The sequence below is a fragment of the Choloepus didactylus genome, chromosome 5, assembly GCF_015220235.1.
Source record: "Choloepus didactylus isolate mChoDid1 chromosome 5, mChoDid1.pri, whole genome shotgun sequence".
NCBI classification, from domain to species: domain Eukaryota; kingdom Metazoa; phylum Chordata; class Mammalia; order Pilosa; family Megalonychidae; genus Choloepus; species Choloepus didactylus.
This window is the reverse complement of record NC_051311.1, coordinates 4,162,319-4,180,751: the sequence shown is the minus strand read 5'-3', so window position 1 is coordinate 4,180,751 and position 18,433 is coordinate 4,162,319. Positions and strand designations below refer to the sequence as shown.

Sequence of the window (18,433 nt, the reverse complement as noted above, 5' to 3'; positions counted from 1 at the left end):
ATCATCCATTTACTATCCATCGATCATCGATCTATCATCTATCTATTTCTCTATCTACCTATTATAGATATATCTATATCTATCTATCTATCTATATTGAAAAATAAGAATACATCAGTAGCTTCCTTAACCATCTTTTCTATCTAGCTCTATTCCAACTTCTCCCCATTGTGAAGTCTTACCATACGACGAGAAAATGAATTAAAATTTAGAAGGAAAGTAAAGGTGAATCTAAGTTGAAAATTATAACTACATAACTCTGGCTGAAAAACTTTTCCAAAACTGTCCTCTTTCTTAGATGTTATTTATACCCTTGACATTGTGATAGAACACAATGAATTTCCCAATAAATGTCCCTCTTGAAAAACAGAGTAAATTAAAAATAATAACTGTAGTGAAGCTGTAGATTGCTCAAGGTGAATGGGTGAAAACCACTTACCCCCAGTTGCCACAGTGATTTCACGTAGGAAATGGCCATAAAATGGAAAATCGAAGGACAGATTCACTCTCTGCAAGGAAAACACCAGAAAAGAAAATCAATAACAGACAGACTAGTAAAGGTACAATGAGGCATCTTTAACTTTAAAAAAAAAAGGTGCATCTACTTTGTCCCACTATTACTATAGTTGACTTTTTAAACCTGAATCCTGGATGGTAACAAGAGACTTTTTTTTCTGGTAATTAAATGTTTGAAATATGTGAAAAGAATAAAGTTGGGCCTCAAGTGGCCTGTTCCCAGCTGACAGAATCTAGAAGTTTCAACTCTAAATAAGGCACAATTATTTGTGTCAATATGATGAACAATTTATTATGGGCTTCTTTTTAGTGTGACTAGACTTTGCCAAATCACGTTATATATCAAGTTTTTAATTTTTTTAAACCAAAAGTTTTTTAATTTTATGCTATTACAGCTTACTTATTCAATTTGTCTTCTCTGTATTCCATAATGAAAGGCAACTTCATGGAACACTATTTAGCTTGCTTCTATAGATCTAAATTTGCCAATATTTTTAATATTTTAGATACACTGAGCTCTTAAGATCAGTAAATTCACAGAGTTGAAGGATAAAAATTCTGGTTCCTGGACAGCTACTTATCCTTTGTACAGGGGAAAATGATAGTTATAAAGGAAGAAAGTTTGTAAGTCGTGTTTCCACTCCTTTATTTTTCTAAAAAGGGATATGAATCTCTGGCTCTGTATATGTACATATACACATATATCTATTTATCTCTCTCTATAGAGATATATCTTTATATACACAGTTTTAAAAAATAAGAAAGACAAAGCACAGCCAACAAACATCCTAGCTTTTTTGTATGTTTGAAAGCAGATATATTATTATTAAGCAAAAAATAAGAAAAAAAGAGTGATTTATAATAAAGATGATCAACTGAATTAAATAAAAGGATCCATAAGGAAAGAAATCAGCTTGTTTAGAGCCCACCAGCACACACAGACCACCTACAATAAAAGCCTCTGTGTTAACATTCAACAGTTTCTATATTGTATATCCCTCAATGCACAAATAAAAAAAATTAGAGGAGCATATCTAGATTGACTTTAGCTCTTTCCAATTCCACAAATAATTTCTTTTCTATATCCATCACAGATTTCTAATGAATTATTTGGCATGAAATTAATCATTCAAAATTTTAGAGCAACTTTCAATTAGTTTTCCTTTTTCCTTTTTAATGAAAGCTACATCTTCAGAAAGGATTTATCAATGTTTTCATTTTGTACTGACTAACAGAACAACAAAACCCATTTTCACAGCACCAACTTAGATGAGTGGTCACTAATAACCTTAAAATGAAAGCTTTATTGGCAAACTCATATATCTCAAAGGAAACGCCAGGACTAATTTTATAAAGGCACTCACTGCAGTCTACTGTTTCCCATGCTTTATTTCCATGATTTATTCCCATGCTTATGAACAAATTGGTAAAATTTACAATGGCAGGCATTCTTGCTTTCAGAATAAGAGTTTGGTTTAAACATGTATCACTGAAAAACTCTATCAATTACCACCCGGGATGGATGGGGGACATGACATGATTTTCTCAGCCACCGCAAGTCCTTTTGGAATTAGACTGAGAGTCATAAACATATATGCATGTTAAAAAATTCTTCTTGAGAAGCAAGTAGGTCTTCAAAGGAAATTTGCAACATGCAGGCTCAAAGGACTCTCAACCCAGGTATCTGTGTGTCCTGTTTCACACTGACACAAACAGCAGTTTAGGAAGGGGCCATCATCTCAATAGTTGTGGGACCCACCCACTTCTCTGCAGCACTGCTGACCCCCCAAAAGGAGGTCACTAAGATTGCTGTACTTCCTAAGAGGTGCCCCAGCTCTGTCTTGTTCCCCTCAAATTCATTTTCTGTACTAACTGGTGCATTATCACTACAAGTCGGTCAACAGAATCGCACTGTTGGAAGAAAAGCAAACACAGTAAAAATGACTCATATTACAACATGCAGCCACAGAGCAGTCTCAGAATGTCTGTATTATAACTACTCAAAGTTAAGTGAAGTCAGAATCTGAGTGGCGAGAAACGGCCCCTGGGAGAAACTGGGACTTAAACCCGGTTTTGATTATGGCCCAAGTCCTCTTTATTACTGGATATTAGAAACAAGTGATGATAAGCGTTACATTGAAAGGTAAGGCTTGAAAATTATTTTCCTTCCTTAAAACAAGTTCACACAAGCGCAACCGCACAGACAACTAAAAAATACTAAAACAAAAACAGAAACAACTAAGTACTAGAATTTCAGGAAGTGCTTTGAGGTCAAATGATTACACACTCCACATCCTTCTTCCTGGATGGTGAGATCATGTTTTGACCCACTGTAGCCTACAAGACAGGCATTGGGTAACTAAAGGAAAGATTTAATTGTTCATTCACTCATATGGTCTGTGAGTCAACAGTCACTCAGCACCTCATATTCACCACACATAACTCAGGCGCTGAGGATGAAACACTGAGTGAGTCCCCGGCCCCTTCCTCGGGGAGCTCGTGTCTGGTGGGGAAGCATCCCAGAGGGTCAACGGGGGGGCCTTTTCGTTACCGTGAGCCCGAGGGGCACCTAACCCAGAGCATGGGGTCCGGAAACCCTAACCCTAACCCTAATCCTGAAACCACGGGAGGGGTCCTGAAACCCACGAGAGAGGCTGGTCCTGAAACCCAGAAAAGGGGGTCTTGAAACCCAAAGAGGGTCCTGAAACCCACAGGAGAGGATACGAAAACCTGTATGAAGGGTCCTGAAACCCAGAGGAGGGGTCCTGAAACAGAGTCATGAAAAGAAACTACTAGAAGCTGACCAGATGAAGCCTTCAGGAACAGGAGTAGGGGAAAGGTCAAAAAACATAGAGAGAAGCTGAAACTGTAAGGACTAGAAATGAACTGGACAAAATGCTGGGAGGGAGAAATCAGGGTGGAGAAGCCAGCACAGGTCTGCAGAGAGGGGCCTGGGGGAGCTGCAGGGCACCCGGCAGGGAGGCGAGGGGGGAGAAAGAGCTTTGGGTTAGGTGTGAGAAACTTGCTGTGCCACTAACCAGCAAGGCACCCTTTACCCGTGTAATTGAAAAATAGTAATAAAAGTGACCTGATGGAACATGAAACAAACGACTCAGCTGGAACCAAAAAGGCCCACTCATGGGGCAAATACCACCCTTGACCCTCCTGCTTTATCGGATCTCATTCCGTAGGAAATTTAAGGTAAAAGGAAAAGCAGTTAGGAAAATTGTCATGTAAAGAAAAATACATTGATTTTGAGTCTGGGCATATCTTGTTTAAAGGCTCAGAAGTGAAATTTTAGGAGAGAGGATGACAAAGAAAATCAACTGAATTTGCCGTATTTCCTCACATTCTAGCAAAAGGGGCAACTGTCTGAAAGGAGGAGGGTGGCAATTTTGAGACAAGCATTGGAAGTTTGTCCTCATATGGTGGATGACAGATTTGTGAAATATTATTTGAAGAGTTGGCAGTTATAATACATAGATTCTAGGTGGTTTGGGGCAAATTTATGGATGGTAGAGCCTTCAAAAAGCATCCTGCTTCCCACAGCCCATCCAGCGTAGTCCGTGCTGGCCACAGACAGACAGACAGACAGACTCAGGGCTGCACACTCCGTTCTGAGCTGCATCCACACTTCTCTGGCCTCTTTTACATCCATTTTCTGAAATTATGATCTCTGCTAATTCTTGTTTAATAACACAGGAATTCTAATCTTTAGTATACCCTATTCTAGTTCAACTTGTCTGCCTATTTCTCAGCGGTATTACCCAGATAAATTAATTAGTTAATACCTGTGAAACCTTGCAGACAGAAACCTTTTAATAAGAGTTATGAATTTGGAGTGGGCAGATTTATAATCCTCAAAACCATTTTTGCATGTCATTAATAAAAACTACTTTTTGTTTTACAGCTTATAATTTACAGTAATAAAGCTACACTTTTTTGGTTCCCCCAGGTCTCTTTACCTCATCTTTATAAGGCATAATCCTACTGTAAGCAGCTTGCAGGAGGAAAATTAGTGTTAATTAAACTCTTAATAGCCGATCCCATGAGTTTATGATGGCAAAGGGTCTAAAGGAAATAGACATGATTTATTCAAGAATGGAATCATGGATTTTTTACATATATTTTAATGTACTATTTTTGATTTATTGCATGCTTGAGGAGTGCATGACTGTCTCTTGAAGCTGTCAAACAAGTGGTATATTATTATTATTGATAAAGCAAGATTTGTGTTATTGTTTTCCAAATCAATTTCAAAAAGTGGATCAAATAATCCTGAGTCATATAATTTTCAGTCTATTTATTATGTCAAGCATTAGTTTTGAGAACAGTAAAATTTAAGAAAAAGATGTATTTTGATTTTTTTTCACATGGATATTTCCAGTATTACTAGTTCTCATCTGAAATACCTTAATAAGTAATACTAATTCCAGTATGATTTGCATCCCTACTAAATAAAAATGGTTGAATAAACATTAGATAACTATGAGCAAATTTAATTTCTTAATTGGGATATAAAATTATTCTTCCAATATGCACATAACTATTGACTAATTTTCTTGAAAACTGAATAAGGTCCACATGAAATTCATGAACCTATAAATTCTTAAATCAGGTTCTTTACCAACAGTAAGACTCACATTTTATAATCTTCTTTCAGTGGAAATAGATGGAGCTTTATTTTTACATTTTTAATGGCTTTTTCCTAATATTTGAATCATCCAGCTTGGTCCTGGAGTCAGAAAGACATGAAATCAAATACCAGCTTTGTCACTTAGGAGCTACGTGATTTCATAAATCATTTATTCTCTAGGCCACAATGTCCTCATCTGTGAAGCCAATAAACTACTTTCAAGGGTTATTCTAGGGATCATGTGACCAAATAGATGGCTTTTCCTAGGCACTGAGTTAATGATGGTTAATCATTTCATGTGCAAGTGTGTGCCTAGCATAGCAATGATTCCTTAAAACTAACTTAGAAACAAAATGAGCTCCTATTTGATTCCAATAAGAAGCTGGAAATGATTTGATACCTGTTGTTTCTAATACATAAAAACATCATCGCGATATGATAAAAAGGGATTAAACTGGTACCAGCAAATTGCTTTTCTAACAGAACCGATGTCACAATTAGGCATCACGTTTCCGAACAATGTTACGATGCCCTCATTCTTGCTGTGTTGAAATAAACACATCTGCTCTCTTCACTAGGGTTAGGAGAATGGAATTAACTTTATACTATACTATGCTACTATACAAGATATTAAAATTATACTAGATGATTTGTTGCATTATTCATTTAATCCTAAAACAGTCCTTGTGATAGAATTTATTATTCTTATTTTAAATTTGAAGAAATCAACCTCAGTGAGTCTCAAAGTTGCATTGTTAAGTGGAAAGGAGGATTTAAATCCAAATCTAAGATTCCAACATATGCCCTTTCCCATTCAGAAAAGGACCATGGGTGTGCTCAGCTTACAGAGTATCAGGGCATCTAAACTCTGTGCAAACACTATGCCTGGAAAACTGAGACCAATCACAATAAATCGTGTCTAAAATAATGTATTGAGATTCCTTGAGAGGGCTGTGGAGTCACTGGCCCGGGTGTCCCTCTCATCCTGGAAATGGCATTTTCCTAGCAGTTCACGATCATGGAGCTTTGAGGATGCCCAAGGTACAGTCACTGTCCCAGGATGGATGCAGATGGCTCAGTCTGTCTGCTTTACTGTTGGTGCCCTGGGTGCCTTGCTCCCCAGGTCCCCCATGCCAGGGGTCTTCCCACATTGCTTCATCTCTACCACATCCAGGTTCCCTGTCAGTTCTTTAGTCCTCATGAAAATCATCACCACCATCACTATCACCACCATCATCATCATCACCATCACCAACATCACCATCATCATCATCACAATCATAACCATCACCATCATCACCATCATCATCACCAGCATCACCATCACCAACATCACCATCATCATCATCATCTTCACCATCATCACTATCATCACCATAACCTCAGCTGGGTCTGGTGTGTTGGATCTATCGTAAGTCTTTATGTAGTCTCCATGCCAGCCCTGTGTGATAGTTTCTTAACCTCATTCCAGATGCATGTAAGACCTAGCAAGGACAATTATGAATGCTGAAATTAGTAGGTGAACATAGGATGAGAATGATATATAACAAGATACTTAAATATGTTAATTATAAAAGGAAATGTAGTGACTTTACAGAATGAAAGAAAATCTGGCAGGCAATACCTTAAGCAGGTGATCAGACTTAACCAGTAATAAGATATGTGACATAATGTATCTCCTGAAATGTGAATTATATACATATATATAATAATCAATATATAATATATATTAAAATATTATAGATTAATATATACATACAATATATGTATGTATATATATATTTCCTATAGTTTTCTTACCCAAAACAGAGACCTGCATTTAATCAGGAAGAAACAGCAGACAAACCAAAATCAGGGGCATTCCACAAAATAACAGATCAATACTGTTCCATAGAGTTAAGTTCATGAAAGACAAAGAAATACCAAGGAACTAACCCGGACTGCAGGAGACTAAGGGGAGCTGAGAAAAAATGTAGTGTGGACTCCTAGACTGGATGCTAGAAAGGAAAAATGAATATTTGCAGGACAATTAGCAAAGTTTGAATAAGGCCTGTGGGTTGGCTAAGAGTGTGGTACCAAGGCTATTTCCTGTCGGTGGGTCAGGCATTAACATTTACGGAGACCCGCTGAAGGGAAATGGGAAATCGTTCAATAATTTTTGTAACATTTTTTAAGCCTGAAATCATTTCAAAATAAAACTTTATCAAAAAGGACAACTAATGAGTTCAAACCACTAGCAAATAGGCAAGCAGAGACATTCCTCGAAATTTGTTTGTCTTCAAATCTCTGATTCTGTGTCCTGATTCTCTCCTCTTGAACGAGATGGCTCATTTCCTTCCTGTTCTCAGACGTGCAGTAACTGGGCTGTGCTCCACCTGGAGCCCTAGGTTACGGAGCCAAACTTCTCAACCATGAACCCCCTTCGTGTCCGTGACGGGGCTGTCCATCTGGGGTCTCCTGCCCTCACGTACTCTGAAGTTGGCCGATCAGCCTCTTCAGGGTGGTTTCCTTCAGTCCTGGCCACAGTGAGCCGGGTTAAGCATCTATTACTGCATAACACATTCTCCTAGCTGTAGTGGTTTATGTCAGTAACAGGCAGGTTATTACTTCCCATAGTCTCGAGGGCTTAGGAATCCAGAATTTTCCAGATCCAGGAATCCAGAAGTGTCTCATAAAGCTGCAGTGGAGGTGTCTGCCAGGGCTGCTGTCATCCAAGGGCTGGACGAGGCTGGAGAACGCCCTGCTCAGACGGTGCGCCGGTGCCAGCTGTGGGCAGGTGGGCTCAGCTTCTCTGTGGGCCTCCCCTGGGCTGCTTCCCCAGGGCGAGTGATCCGGGAGAGAGCCAAGGGAACCTTCTCTATCGTGACCTGGTCAAAGAACTCACACAGCATCTCTAGCACCATATTCTACACATTAGAAGCAAGCCATTGAGTCAGGCCCTCATCGAGGGACAACTGGATGCCACTTTTTAAGGCAGGGAAGAATGCCAAAGAATTTGCAATTTATTTTAAACCAAGTGGGCTGTGGTCAAGGGCACATCTCCCACCTGTCCTGGGTGCCACGGGAGATACGGCTGTGGGTCGATATCTCTCATCTCTGCTTCTTGTAATCATCTGGGGTGGGATTTCTGTCCAGCCTGGCCTTTTCCAACTCCTCTGCTAGTCCTAGAGTCTTCTGTCCCATGCCCCTAAGCCCCAGTTCAGGTGCTGGCCTCACACTGGACACTGGAGAGGCCTTCGGTGGGGGCCAGGGCAGGACTTACAGCCACTGTGACCACTGACGGAGCCATCGGGGCAGATTCTTACACAGCAGGATGGCCGGAAAGTGGGTTTTCATCATGCAATGGAATCATTTTAGGTGCCATTCCCCAGCACGCAGTGCATTTCAACAACCACCCTCTCCCTGGAAACTCTCTGCATACTTTTATGTTAGGACTTGTTTCATTGTATTAGAATTGATAGTCAATAGATCCTGCAGTTAGAAATGAGCATCCCATGTTCTATGCTCAAGGCCTTTCCCAGCTGGGCACAAGCACCTGTCGAGGATGGCTAAAGCATGCCTTCCTTGTGCCAAACGTGTCACCAGGAGGTGGTGTGGAAGAAATTGCACTGAATTTGGAATCAGAAAATCCAGATTCACATCCCACACTTAACCGTATGGCTTTGGACATGTCACTGAATTCTCTGTGCCAGTTTCGTCATTGCTTGTTCTCCTGAACAACGAACGATCTTTGTTTGGGAAGAGCTGGTCTCTTCCAACTGTGCCTGGCTGCTGGACCACACGTGGGGTGGTTTGGGAAGAAGAGGGCATCCAGCAGAGGCGGACTGATCCTGGCCGCCAGCGGGAGGGTGGCCTCGGGGCTGGATGGGCAACCCCATGTCCAGAGCGTCGTGTGTGCACAACGAGAACTGCTTTCAACACTGGCTGCCACAATGTAAAATGTCCCCTCGACCTGTGGGCCATGGCAGGGAAGTGATTTATCATCGTACGTCTACGGACCACAGACGCTTTACAAGTTGAGGATGCCCTTAAATGAAAAATGTTGAAAAATAAAGGTGAACGTGAACTGCTGTGGAACTGCCAGATCCACCCAATTCATCCGATAAAGCTCTGTGTATCTTGTCAATACGGGAGGCAAAAATTTTAGCTGGTCTTATTTGGCATGAGTGACCGTAATGATCAAGTTCTGCCTAACATGGCCAAAACTTCATGTTTTAGTTCTTTGTGGCGATAACAGTGTAAATATTTTTTAAAATGTAATAATGATGAAACACACTTTGACAGCACCCACAAGAAGAGAAAATCTGAGAATGGTGCAGGGCTGCCTTCTCGGCTCACAGCGAGGGGGTGATGGGTGCCGAGCCGGGCAGCGCCAGGTGCTGGGCACCATGGGGGCCTGGAACGATGCTCCAGGGCCTTCCCACCCAAGACAGGCTCAGCTGGCACTACCCTCCTTTGCACCCTCGGGGATGGGACCTTCACTTCTCACCCTCCCAGAGGGGATGCGGAGCCTCCCTGCCAGCACACAGCATGGGTAGGTTCTCCATAGAATCCCCAGTGGTAGTTGTCTGTGGTTTATGTTCCCATTTAAGTGAAATAACTACACTGTTAAAAGTAATATCAACCAAGGGCAGTAGAAAGATAAGGCATGGATATATACAGCCAGATGTATGCACAGTTCTACAAACAGTCAAATTTCCCCCACAAGCAAATGTTCAGGGAGAAGGTAGAATGTGGCGAGGCATATATTTGCAGATAACAGCAATGGAAGTTTCTGCAGACACACCCCAAGTGCGAGCCCGCTTGTAGGCTCTAAGCACACTGCCAGTATTCCAGAAATGAAGCAGCTGCAAGGCAGGGAACTTAAGGTTTGTTCCGGGCAGCACTTCTCCAACAGTGGAATTTTACCCAGCGCTCACACCCTGGGAGGGGTGTGACAGGACACGGGCTGTTGGTTCAGGGACTGAAAACACTGAAAACCTAATTAAAAGACCCAAATGTCCATGGACAGGGGATGATCAATATGCACATATGTGGACCAGGGACTGACTACTCCTTTCAGAAATAAACCCCATCAATTGAATTGATTTGCTGAGTTAGAAATTCTTAACCTTTTCAGCATTTTAAAAAAAATAACAGAACTGAGAACTTAATTAACCTTGCATATTGAACGATGTAGAAAATTGATAAATTAGGAAGCATAATACAGGCATTTGCAGTTACCTGCTATTCACCTGTGCGAGTGATCGATCCAGCCCACTGCGGCTGCAGCTTTGGGCCTTGCACCTTGCAAAGTTCCAGCAAATGTTCGGCTGACAGTAGCTATGTTCCTACTTGCAAAGTTTGGGGATTGCTCGAGTTCGTGCTGTGAATATTCCTGATACAGGCAGGGTGCAGAGAATCAGACTGCTCAAGGGCCCAGAGAGAGTGCAGGGGGATTTTATGTGGGATCAGGGTGGGACAGGGTGGGGAGTCGGGGGCAGGCGGCGGGAGGGCGAGGACCCGAAGCAGCCCCTCTGGGCTGTCCCTTCCGCTGCAGAAGCTGTGGGCTCGGCCAGGCTTGTCCACTGGAGGTGCCGTGGGCCACCTGGCGTCTTGTTAAAACGCAGACTGCTTCGGAGGATCTGGGGTGGGGCCTGAGATTCTGTGATTCTGCAGAGCTCCTGGGGCTGCTGGTTTCACCCGGGAACCCCAATTCCAGGAGCCCGGCAGTCAGACAAACAGCCTAGGACACTCCCAAACCACCAAACCACCGCCATTTCCTTTGGCAGGCATGCAAAGGGTTAAAAGGATGATTTAGATTTGATTCTGGAAAACATCATTCCACTTCACCTGAGAGCACAGCCATGGCCTGAAATTTTCCATTTACAGAAATGAGGTAGAGAGATGGTTTGCAAAAGCTTTCTGTGGCCCCCGTGCACCTGAGGGAGGGTTTTCCTGGACGGATGACCCTGGGACAGGCCAGGAGCAGAGAAATATTGCTGAGGGCACCAGAACTCCCTGCAGGCATTTTGCAGTTTGAAGAGCAACCTCCCCCCACCCGAGGCTGATCACAACCTGCTCTGCAGGGAAGGAGCTCCCAGGCCTGCTCTCCCTGCTCCAGGGGGGAATGTTGTCCCACAGGTTCAAGGTTTGCTGCTTTTCCGTGCCACTGGGGCCAGACATAACGTACCAGCTCCTGCTACATTATTTATTCCCAACAACCACTTCTGTCCTCACCTTCTTCCTGGCAGGTGAAGAAAGCATGAGGAGGAAGCTTAAATAATACACTCAAAGCCACCCGCTGGGCACCAGGGGGCAAAGCCAGCTCTCAGAGGAATTCTAAAGCCCACAGGCTCAAACGCTACAGCTTGCTTCTACTCAACAGACGCCTTAAGATTTGGAAATCAGTGTCCGCATAGTTCACCCAGAGAGTTTCCAAATAGCTCAAAACTAGACTAGGGGCTGAAATTGACATGAAGCCAGAGTCACATTTGAAACCTTCACCCTCCTCTGTTAACTTTTTTTAAAAAGCTTTTTATTTTGAAATAATTTTAAATTTTAAAAGGTTGCAAAAATAACCAAATTCCTCCCTCCAATCTTTATGTGGATTCACCAGTTTTTGACATTTTGTCACAAAGGCCAACAACTTGAGCTTTCAGAAGCTAAGTAAGTTGATGCTTCTTGACACAGCTTCCAAGAGTTGCCCCTTGGGACACTCCCCCAGACCCAGCCTGGGTGGGGCCGGAGGAGGGCACCCGGCCAGCCTGTCACCACAGTCGGCCCTGAGCTTGGCTTTTTTCTCAGCTGGCTGCTATGTGGTAAGGAATCTCTGGCGATATCTTAGAGGGGTCCTATGGGTCCCATCCTTGCTCTATCAGCAATGAGCAAGGCCACCTAGAAAGGAAACCCAGGCACAGTGTCAGTTCTCATGGATGGACAATTCCCAAACAAACTGTGGGAACCTGCCATGCCACCAAGCAGACCAGCCACCCCCTACGCAAGCAGGACGCTACAATCTGGTGGGAACAGACAAAAGTAAAGACATTGTATACAAAGTATCTTTTAAAGATATTATAATACTAATTTGTCCAGGAAATCTCAATCCCAAAATGCCTCATGTCTTTTATCTTCTATAATTTAATATTTTCCAAAAATAATTAACCTACTTGCTCTTTTAGTTGTATTCATTTTTAATGAACATTATGCTCCAGTTATGTTTTGCTAACTTTTAATTACTACAAAATATTTTCTTTCCAAAAGAGTCATATAAAATTTTTATCATTTAATAACTTGCTGATAAGACTATGTTTTGCAATCATGTTATCTAAAATCAGGCTGTGGCAGGTCTTTTAGACTCACAGAGAGAGCTCAGAAGAGAAGATGAAAACGAGGCTGTAGAAGAGTCTAGAACCAGGAGCAGCAGTAAATGGTCTTATTTAACCTACCATGATGGAAAGGACCCCTCTAGCAGCCTTTGTGATCATGAAAGTTAACATGAAACCTCCTAACCAGGATTCAGAGAAACTGAAAGCATTTACCTCACTCATGACTTTAAAGAGCCGAGTAGACATTTACCTACCAAGAATTATTTTATGACCATCCCTGGTAACTGAGGAGGTATAAGATCACCCCTCTAACTTTCTATAGAGGATGGTGTCATCTACCACTAGTGACCCAATACGGAGAAATAAGATTACATTCCAGTGAAATATGATGAATTCAGGTATCAGTTAAAAATAAAAAGTGCATGCTCTTGCCTTGGAAAACTAAGGTTAATTATATGCATAAAAGTTGTTCGCTGTGGACCTGGCAGGAAAGCATCTTCAAGAATCTCCAAGTCCTCTCAGGTCTACAGTGCAGTTGAGATTCAGGAAGGGTGTAGGGGTAACTTAAATGATTGGTAAAGAGAATCTATTAATGCAATTGCATCAGTAAATGGAATTCACTAAATGCGGCAGGAAACAAAGGCAGACCCTCAAATAACCCTTTCTTCAGTGAAGACAGAATTAATCGTGACATTGGTAAGTGATTGACCCAATGACAATAATAATAAAATGCTCACGGTAGGATGGCAAGATGCTTTGGTTCGTATCTCTTCAAACTTGCCGTGTGCAGCAGGCAGGACGGGGCCAGAATCTAAAAGCTTTTAGGGGAGGAAGTGAGTGTGAGGGGATTCGGGGCCTGGCCCAAGATCCCACCGTTAAATAAGCTTGAACTTGGATCTACTGATTCCAAATCCCTGGCTTTCGCATCTCTCTCTTTTTAACAACCTTGAAATGCGCATCTGTTTATTAGGAGCTTGAAGAAGAGCCTTCGCTTTTTAATATGGTCTGTAGAGAACTCCGTCAATATTCACAATATAATTGTGTTAGTGTTAAGAATTGGGTCAAAACAAGAATATAAATATTATTGACAAAAATAGTTCTTTCTTCATATATGTAAGGCCTTAATTAAATCAAAATTAAATTACATAGAGACATCAAGACACAACCCATGTCAGTCTGTTTGAAAGTAGAGGAAAATCATATCAGCAAAGGCAGGTGGGCCCAGCTTGAAGAGCTTGTGTCTTAAACTGAAGGGAGACTACTCAAAAGACAGACTATGCCAAGTTTATTCAACCAGCCAAAGCTAAAAATAAATAAAAGTGAACTTTGTTAGATACTGTGAACAGATAACTTGGGCAAAAATGTGTGGTCTAGGAAACAGTCTAACAGAAAACATTAAATTGCCTTGTGAGTTAAACATTTAGAAAAATAAGCACTTAACTGATTTTCTGATGCACAGAAAAAATGAAATTAGGCAATATGAGAAAACAACTGACTAAAGCCAGCATAGGCAGCCAAATTTAGCTCTTCTAATATCAAGATTATGCAAATGTAAAAACACTGGAAACACTAGTTGAAACTGTAAGTTATTTTACTGAAAAAAAAGTAGCCTCTATAAGACAGTATTTTTAAATGAAGGTTATCTGTGTATGTTCAAGTTCTCTAAGGATCCTTACCAAGCACAGTGCAATTTTTAAAATCAAAAGCAATCACCACGTCGAAAACCACACAAATTGCACCAAGAAAGTTGCGTGCATCGTGACAGAGAAAAAAGAGCAACACTTCAACCATTTCACTGTATTGGAGCCCCTTAGACAAAGAATCAATCTCCACTCCACAAACAGAAAGATACAATTTTCTTTTAAGCTAGAGTGTGCCATGTCTGACAAAGAACACATTGGCAATTGCCTGGCCAAAAATTATACAGATATAGATATGACCTAAATACATAGACATACAGATATAGATCCATGGCCCCATCTGTGTAAGTAACCATTTACCCACCCAGGTACCTATTAAGTGGGACTCTTAGATGCTACTCAGGAATTGACTTCTTTTGGGTATTATTTTTTTGTTGTAAAGACCAAGGACTCTCAGATATCAATGCCTTATATTTGCATCATTCATTTGAGGTTTTCAGTGTCCTCTCTTATCTGTTACATTTTTATCCTCAAAATAGCCCTGGATGGTCAGGGCAGGCCTGGCTTCCCTCTGTTTTGGGTTATAAGATGAGGGTGCAAAGGCCAGCATCCCAGAAAACAAGTGTGGAACTGAGGCCTTGTGACGTCTAACCCCAAGCTCACTCCCCGCATGCCGGTCTGCTCTGCAGCCATGAACCAGAGTCCCACAAACCCTGGTTTCAGAAGGCAGAATAATTCACAACTGTCTGACTGTTATGCTCTTCTTTGATCAGTGTGCCCAGCAATAAATTAATGTGATATACAAGAAAATCACAAAAACTGTCCAGTATGAATGGTAGACACAGGAAAGAAATAAGCACTGACTATTTTCTAGGTTTATAGTCAGAAACTTCTAGAACTGTAACCTGAAAGCTTTGAAATTTTGGCTAAAGGACAAAAACACCAAATAAATGCAAGCATTTGAATATAAAGTGCCTGGCTCCTTGCTTGCCATATGGAAGGGATTTATGCAAAATTTTCACTTCCCTTTATCTGGGAAGACATGTCCCTTGCTTCAGTCTCTCACCTGCAAAACTGGGTTTTATCCGCTGCTTTTTTTTTTACAATAATAATTTAAGAAATGTTATTAAAGCCAATAGGACAATGGAGAGCTCTGAAGGAACATATAATCAAGTTATAGTATATATCCATATAACATAAATACTAGTTTTCAGAGTTCAGATTATTAAAGGGAAGGGAAATCGGTGTGTTTTGGCATATAAAACATGCAAATTAAATGGTTTCTAAGTTTTACTCTGCTCTGAAAGTCTGAGATACATTGTGGATGGGGTAGGAGAGGGAAAACTACTCTATTTCCATCCTATTCCTCTTTCTAAAATATTAGCCTAAGACTTGAAACTACTGTTTGGCCTACATTTACTAGGGGTGTTGGTGGAGGGAATATTTTTCTTTAAAAAATCATGTTCCAGGTAAGACACTGCCCTGAAGCCCCCTCTCCAACCCCCTAGGGGATGCAGAGAAAGGGATGGGAAAGTTTATCTTCAGGGAAGTCCCATCACCCTCTCACCTCCTGCTGCCCCAGCAAGATGTTCCTTTTCTTTTTTTGTCTCATTTGTTGACAGAAAGCGTAGCCTTGGGAAGGCAAATTACATCAATTGGTGATAAGATTTGAGAAACTGCCCCCTTCTCCCTTTAAGGATTGGATTTAAATCCTTTTCCAGCCATTTTACCAGCGAGCTTTGCATCAAGATTCTGATATCAGGAAAGCTAATTAACAACTTCGATCTGTTTCTCCTTTTGCCTTGTTCTCCTGTGCTGAAGCCTCTCCGAGTGTCACAGGGGGTGTGGCTGTGGTTGCAGGTGTGTTGGGGACATGAGGGTCTGTGTGGGCGTTACTGAGGCCCTGGCCAGGATGTTGCCCTAATATCACAATTCTGCCCCATCCCTTACAAGCTGTTTCCACTTTGAGGGAGGCGTAGTGGAAAGAGGGGAGCTAGAACCAAGCAGGATGCAGACAGGTGAGCAGGACGTGGACAGGTGAGCAGGATGTGGACAGGTGAGTGGGACATGGACAGGTGAGCAGGACACAGGTGAGCAGGATGCAGACAGGTGAGCAGCCCACACTGAGGAAACATTAAACACAGGGCACTCCATACAATTGGGAAGTCTCAGGCCAACGTTAATAATTGCACATATACATTGTTAAAAATATTCTCATAAGTATATTTATAAATTCCTGAGATGCAAAACTTACTTAAACAAAGGCATTGAAGTGGCAAATTTTTCCAAAAGAAAGGAATCTAAGTAATATTATCAATCCCATAGTAAATGGAAATGTGGTTGTGTGGTTGTGGGGGGGAATATGTTTGCGTGGGTCTGTGTGTTAGTGTTTTCTGTGTGCTAGTGCTCATGCTTGTATGTGTGTCAGTTTTTTGCATGTATATTTGTGCATGGTAGTGTTTTTACTGTATGAGTGTATGCGTGTGTTTGCCAGTTTTTTGCATGTCTGTATGTTAGTTTTGCACATCTCTGTGTTTGTGTGTGTAATGGTTTGTGTGTGTGTCAGTGTTTTGTGAGTGTGTAGGGTGTGAGGAAGTATGAGTGTGTGTGTGTCAGCTTTTTGTGTTGGTGTGGGGGGTATGTTTGTGTGTGTGAATGTGTGAGTGCTTGTCGGTGTTTTTATGTGTGCGTGCATCAATTTCTTGCATGTGTATGTACGTCTTTTCTGCTGGTGGCAGTGGGGAGAGTGGGTACAGGATTAATTTTTACCTCTAAAAAAACAGCTTCAATACTTAAGGACAGTCAAGAAACCAGGCATAACAATGGCTAAAACAAAGATTTGAACCAATTATATATATTTAGAATTTACTGCAGGGAGCACCAGACAAGTTACAAGCCAAAGTGCAAACCCTTCCATTTGTGCTTAGGACCATCTCAGGCGTTGCAAGCCATGGAGAATGTCACTACCCCCCAACAATGAGACAAAGCTGGGTCACTGACAATCTCCTGGTTTTCCTGAGCCTTTTGGAGAGTTGAGGTTACTAGGAAACCAAGTAAAACCAGCTCTGAAGAGCAAAAGGGCCCTCCAAGGAGAGAAGCGACTTGCACCCTGCCTGGCCTTTGGGAGAGCATGGGGGGAACGGATCGTGGTCTCACAGGTGCCTCAGGAGAAACCAGCTACCATTTCACCTGATGAGCTCTTTCCACTGCCAGTCGATACCACCCTCCCTGATGGATCCCCACGCGATGCTGCGACGTTCAAACCTTTCCAAAGCCCGTTTTGCATTGGTAGGGATTGGAACACACTGGGAAGACTGGAAAAGGCAGTAAATCCCAGAGAGGCAGAGACCTAATCTAATCGTTCTCGTTTTCTCTTTTTAGATCTGTTCTGAGTCCCACAGTGAACCTTCTGCCTGGGGTTGCTTGAATGTGGACATCAAAAGGGATGTGGGACCCAGCAAGGGAAGGTAGTCTACTTTGTTTGCTTCTTGGCCTCAGAAAACTGCGCTACACACTGAAAATCCAATGAATCACTACACTGAATTATTATTAATTTTCATTTAACTGTTAGAAGCCGTTCTCCCTGATGCAGGAACTTCTACATATAAGCAACAAAGGCCATTGCCAAATAATTTCATATTTAACATTTGTCTAGTCGATGCTTCTTTAAGTCACGTCAGCCATTCACTCCATTTGCCCATCTTTATATCAATCATGGAAGGATGGACTTGTTTTGTTTTCACCTCAAGTCATTCTAATCCGAACATGCTGTGTGTGCTTCACCGAAGACAGGCTCACCACCGTCATCCATGCCAACAGAACCAGAAACCTTTTAACATGTCAAGTCAGGCATTTATCACAAAATGATTCCCAGGGATCCTTCCGAGTGTCAAGACTGGTAAGCTGTGAGCACGCATTTTGAGCGTGGGCTTGACGACTGCCGATGCTAACTGCCACGCTACCAGCTGGAGACCCCGGGGCAGGGAACTTGACCTTGCAGTGCTCATTTTTCTGGTCTGTGACACCTAGATGAGCATCACATTTAATCACAGGATTGCTGTAAAGACTAAATGAGCTAATCCACTTAAACGACACTGCTGGACACAGAGAAAGGACATAAATGAGCAGGTGTGGATGTTCCGTGTGATTCCCATTCCACAGATGAAGAATTAGGGACCCTGTTTGTTTAAGGAACCACAGCTAGCAGTGGTGAGTCCAGGATTCAGGTATAAGCTGTGGGTCATCTAGAGTGATCCTTTTCCTCTAAGTTAAACGTCTTCACTCAAGCCCATAATTTGGTCTCTATTTGTTATCAGAACCACAAATACTTCAGT

At 41.9% G+C, this 18,433-nt stretch overlaps 1 protein-coding gene across 1 annotated transcript in view; it reads right to left on the bottom strand.

Annotated features, from left to right (window-relative positions):
* PLXDC2 (plexin domain containing 2) overlaps positions 1–18,433 on the bottom strand; it is a 391,835-nt gene that overhangs the window by 180,333 nt on the left and 193,069 nt on the right. Inside the window, exon 4 of the mRNA XM_037837678.1 lies at positions 440–509. Within this exon, the coding sequence (XP_037693606.1) occupies positions 440–509 (70 nt within the window). The remainder of the gene's footprint in view (positions 1–439; positions 510–18,433) is intronic.